The sequence below is a fragment of the Lolium rigidum genome, chromosome 3, assembly GCF_022539505.1.
Source record: "Lolium rigidum isolate FL_2022 chromosome 3, APGP_CSIRO_Lrig_0.1, whole genome shotgun sequence".
In the NCBI taxonomy this organism is placed as follows: domain Eukaryota; kingdom Viridiplantae; phylum Streptophyta; class Magnoliopsida; order Poales; family Poaceae; genus Lolium; species Lolium rigidum.
The window spans coordinates 153,046,667-153,052,341 of NC_061510.1; the positions used below are offsets into that span (position 1 = coordinate 153,046,667).

Here is a 5,675-nt window from a genome sequence, read left to right on the forward strand (position 1 = left end):
GTTTCAATCCCCATTTGGTTCTTCACCATATCATAATCCAGAACTTTCTGCCTCCAAGGCTCCAACTCATCTTTCAAAATGAAGCGTTAAAACAGGACGAAATGGCAGGGTGAAGGTGGAGAACAATGAAGCGATTAATTCTCCTAAATTTTACCTCCACGGTATCAAATGTACAAATAGGAATAGCCATAGCAGCAACCAGAAAGGCATTCAGCTTTGGAAAACGCTAAGAGCACCTTCAACAGCCGCTGTAAAACAGACCAGCCCTCTAAAAAAGGCTGATTTACCACTCCTGTCTCGTTGTTTTGCGCTCCAACAACCGATGTAAAATAGGATGCGTTGTAAAAAAATTCACACGCGCTAGAAATTGCACTATCCTACACGCGAAATATTTTGTGGTCGCTCCAGCGCACGGCAAAAGAGAAAAGCCATCGCGTGATAGAGCAACCGCTCGCCTGAAACCTCCACGCAAGCTCTCCTTCCCCCGCCTTCCGCACCGTTGGCTCCCTTGCCCCAGGGGCAGCAACACTCAACGTTTCCCTTCATCTTTTGCTCATCTCTACAGGATAAATCTTTGGAATCTCTCGAATTTGTTGGAGGTGGCTGCAGAGAGAAGGACCTGCTCGGTCTTGGCACAGGGTGGAGATGCACATATCGGAGGAAGCAGAGAGTATGTTCAGCTGTCATGTTGGCAGTGGTGAAAAACTCAATTTTTGGCAGATAGGTTGTTAGAAGGAAGAAGTCCTAGTCAAATTGCTCCAGCTCTGTTAAATTTTGTTCCTGCAAGTGGAGCCAAACTTAAGACAGTGGCAGCTTCAATACAAAACAATTCTTGGATTGCTGACATTCGAGGAACCTCGGATCTGCGGGCAATTGCTGAATTCATAACCCCGTGGATCATCATTCAGAACCAGCCCACTCTTAACTATGAACAAGATAAATTGTCTAGAGTTTGACAGAAAATGGCAAGTATTCATCAGCATCTGCATACAAAGCCTTCTTTCTGGGTAATGAGGTGGCAGATTATGCCAGGGCGCTGTGGAATAATTGGGCTCCTTTGAAGGAGGAAATTTTCTGTTGGTTGGCGCTGACAAATCACTGCTAGGCAGCTGATAGATTGCTGAGAAGAGGGATGGAAACCCTGGCCTACTGCACCTTCTGCGATCAGGAGCAAGACATTGATCATCTCCTTGTACAGTGCCTTTTCGCAAGGCAATACTGGTTCATCTCCTTGTCCAGTGCCTTTTCGCAGGTAATACTGGTTCAACTTATGTCGAGAACGTGGAGCTGCAGGCAGATATTGTTCCAACAGGGCACTGTACGAGATTGGTCGTGCTCCATTGGTTCAAACCAGCCAAAGAACAGAAGCAAGGAGGTGACCATTATAGCAATTGCAGGCATGAGCAGCTGTTGCTTGAGAGGAATGCAAGGACATTTGATAGGAAGAGCTCTAGCATTACACAGCTGTACAGGCCACAAAAGCTGAGCTAGAAAACTGGAAGATAGCGAGGCAGGTAGGAGGGAGGAGTAATAGTCGATGTGTGTGAGTGGGCGTCTGAGCCTCATGTAACAAATTTGTAAGCCTCCTTTGCTCAATCTTAATGGAAAAAAGGGTAACAGTTGTTGCCGGTTCTTGAAAAAAAAAACTTTGGAATCTCTTGACGGAAAAATGGGACTTTTTTAAGGAACTTTGAATCCTAGAAAGTTATGCATAAGATTACAAAACTATCCTTGCATTTGACTAACTTAGTGTGGTGTTCTTGCAATGCCCCTGTCATAATATTTCTCATGAAGGTAACACAAAACTAAAGATATCTAGCAGTAAACTCATTCACTGCTTCTGATCACTGACAAAAACCACAAACATGACAGGTATCATCAGGGGGCGGGCATCTTACCCCGAAGTATATCTTTAATACTTCAACAGTCCAGACATCCTAGTATAGTAGGAAACATATTACATATCTGACAGTACAATTACCTGCAAAAGGACAAGTCATTTTAGTATGCACATAACATTTGATCAACAAAATGGTGGGGAAAGAATGCAAACCATGGCCAAGTAACAGAAATATACTACTCCCTCTGTCACGTAAAAGGATGTCGCAAATTTGTCTGAATTCGGATGTATTTATACACTATTTAGTGTACAGATATATCTGAATTTAGACAAATCTAAGTCATTCTTTGCAGGACGGACAGAGTAGAAGATTGTGAATGTTGTTCTTGGTTCAAATAGTCACATGCAAATCTTGAAGTTATATTTCAACTTATGTTGAGCTACAAAGAGGGAAAAAAAAGGACTATTTCTTGAAGAATAGATAATAATGAAAAAAGATGGTAATATTGTCAGGACACCCTGCATTTTGTTTATCTTCAGGCTTTATAGTTGAACTTGAAAGTTAAGGGATGATACAATGATCTACAGGGTGTCAACTAATTTTGATTGGGAAGATATCTGGCAAGTATTTTAGACTCATTATCCGTTTTGTCTGAAAAATTCAACAATTGACACTGTAAAGGTATCTGGTATCCATATATACGTTAGTAAATTCATTGGATAAAATATGTGCGTACATACATTTAATTGGACAGACACGAGGTTGAACTCTATACATACAGACATGACACCAAAAATTCGTTTTTCTAGACATGATGCATTGCATCAGTACCCATAGCCTATTCAGTTCACACAATACAGCATATAATTGGCAGGGCCACTTACTTTAGCCGTATGGAAGATGGCCCTGTAACAGCAGCAACTTTCTGAGCCTTTTGTGTCTCAAACTTGTACAGTTCTTTGAGTTCTTTCTTTGCTTTCCGGGCTTCTCTCTTCTCTTCTTTTACAGCAGACTAGCAAAATATGGCCCATATGGTAAGAATGTCAAAAGTAGTAAACAAATGTAATCTGAATCAGGTTTGCAGAGATAGATGATCTATATGTGCTCCTACATGATTGTACAGATCCCTTAGGCCTTAACAACCAATGATTGAATCACCATCCATTGAGACATATTATAGACAAGTATGAAGCTCGCAATAACCACCAAGAAAATGATAGTCCCTACTAGGTTCAATATTGGGATTTGGTAATTTGACAAACAATTATGCCATTCATTATAGGTTTTGTGATGTCATATCACATCGGATGCTTATTTGAAAGTATTTTTTATGACCATGATTTGGTATAGCTATGAACAAGAAAAAGTATGATGTGGAGAAATATTGTTCAAAGTTCAATTTTAGAGACTGTAACAAGTAAAAGCTCACATTTTGAAGTACAACAATGGCATTGTTTTTTCATAAAAACTAACATCAATTTATCAAATGTCTATACATGTTATACATGGAAAGTGTAACTTTACAGAGAACTCTACAAATGGGCATAACATCAAGGGTTTTAGTGTTGCGTTGGATGGTTGGCAAAATTTTGAAGCCTGGTGACACATTAAGTGAACGATACCAACATCTTGTGCCACTCATGTCAGTTAATTAAATGAAGTAGGAGTACATGATTGTGAGATTCAAACTATTAATCTAAAACCAGAATGCTTGTTTTACCTTTCTTGCTTTCTTTTCATCCTTTGTTTCCTTCTGAACAACCTTCTTGAAATATTCAGTATCTGGAGCTTCTGGTTCTGCTTCTGCAGGTTTTGGTTTCTTCTCCTTTTCACTCTTTCTTTTCCTCTGTGGTAGGTAATCAACTGGAAGTTTCTCTTTTCCATGAAGCTTGATGATATCTTTCGTTGTGGCTGTTTCCCCAGGGAAAACTTTGGGAAGCAGATTTCTAGGTTTTCTTGGAGCTTGAATTTTTCCAGGGTGATTGTCCAAGTTAGAGTAGGTGGAAACAATGGACTCACAGTCCCAAACCTCAGACTCATCACTGCTTTCTGAAACAAGCACGACCTCTTCATCTTGTGCGGGGTCATTTAAATACTTTTCAGCATACTCGGCACACTTCTGGATCACATTAGCAGATTCATCCACCTCCTCTGCGGTGGTTGTGTCAAGCTTTCTACGAACAAAATCTCCTGGCGTTCTGTACCCTTCATCATTGCATACATTTTGATTGTGGAACAATTTCAATTCATCTATAACCTCGTTTGGCAATTCATGCTCCCCATCTCTAACACCTCCAGCATCATCATCACTATCTCCATATTCTTCCAAAGCAAGCTGTAAATTTATTTACAACGAGTCAAAATTTGACATATAGATTTTGCAACTGGCAAAGCTAACAGGTCAAAACATAGGACAAGATCCCTAGCCTACATTACAGAAAATTGGGGGCTGATGAGACAAGTAATAGAAGACATTCCGCTAAATATGTTCACTTGAATTAGTTACAACACATAGGGTTTAACTTTTGACACTGTATCTTCTATACAGAGAAAGCTTCACATGTACTGAATGGTTAAATACAACAGAAAAGCTCACACGACGGAAAGACATGTGTAGACCATATAACAGGGATTACTAAAGCTGCATATTTGTCAATGTGTGATTACAATTTAGTATCACTTAAACTTAGCAGTCTTCTTATCAAAAACAAACCATCAATCATGAACTTGTAATAACAAGGCAAACAATCTTTTCACAGTATTGCATATAGCAAACTAAAGAAATTTAGTGGAAAAAAACTCACCAAATCAAACTGTTCGTCCAGCAGCCTCGGCACCCTCTGCCTGGGCTCACTCTCTTCATCCTCGAACCCCTCATCATCTTCCACATCACTGAACACACCACCACCCTCTTCCTCCTCTTCATCGTCCACCTCATCCCCTTCGGCTTGGTTGGCCATGATGACAAAATCCTCCTCCAGACCCTCATCATCGCTCTCATCTAGCAACCTTGCAACGTCAGGGTCGATGGCCTTCCCAACCCGCCTCACCGGTGCAGTCTTTGCGGCCACCTTACACATGGTCCTCCCCTCGTCCAACTCTTCCTCGGCCTTGCCGGAAGCAACTCGCACCTTGCTTGCATCATACGCCTGCACAGGAGAAAACTAACGTTAGACGCTCGAATGGGAGAACATGAGTGGGCTTTGGAGAGAGAAAGAGCCGACCTTCACGTCGAGGGGGAGCGGCTCGGGGCGGGCGGTATGGCTGGGGACGAAGGAGGAGGCGGCAGCGGCGGGGCGGAGCTCGCGGAGATGGAGAAGGTAGTTGTAGCCGTCGTCGGGGAGGCCGAGCTCGAGGATCTGCTGGCGGACGTGGTCGGGGAGGGGGGCAGAGGTGGATGAAGGGAGCTGGTCGGCGGCAGCGGTGGGGGAGAGGGGAGGGTCCTGGTCGTCGCCGAAGCCGGGGATGGTGTAGGCGTTGTTGTCGACGCGGACGAAGACGCGGTCGTCGGGGCCGGCGGCACCGTCGCGGGGGAAGAGGCGGAAGGTCGCGAAGTTGCGGGCCTTGCGGCCGCGGGCTGCTGCTGCTTCTCCTGCCATGGCGGCGGCGGCGGAGGAGGCAGGGGTTGGGCTAGGGTTTTGGGATTTGGCAGTGTGAGTGTGGGAGACGGGGACAGAGAAATTGGGGTGTATTGTACGAGTTGAGTAAATTTGGACTATCCAGATGGAGGCAGACGGCTAAGATTACCGAGGAGGCGACGACCGACGAGTCTCCCCTGTGCAGGTGTGCAAACGGCAACAAACACAGAAAGTTCCTCGGACAAAACGGGAGTAC

At 43.7% G+C, this 5,675-nt stretch overlaps 1 protein-coding gene across 1 annotated transcript; it reads right to left on the minus strand.

The window, feature by feature from the left end:
• Positions 1 to 1,750: 1,750 nt before the first annotated feature.
• LOC124695688 (protein LTV1 homolog) lies at positions 1,751 to 5,440 on the minus strand. The gene is made up of 5 exons (XM_047228512.1): positions 5,066 to 5,440; positions 4,646 to 4,990; positions 3,562 to 4,176; positions 2,726 to 2,853; positions 1,751 to 1,981 (listed from the first exon to the last, which is right to left on the minus strand). The coding sequence occupies exons 1-5, from the start codon at positions 5,438 to 5,440 to the stop codon at positions 1,978 to 1,980; spliced, it is 1,467 nt and encodes a 488-aa protein (XP_047084468.1). The 3' UTR covers positions 1,751 to 1,977.
• Positions 5,441 to 5,675: the final 235 nt, after the last annotated feature.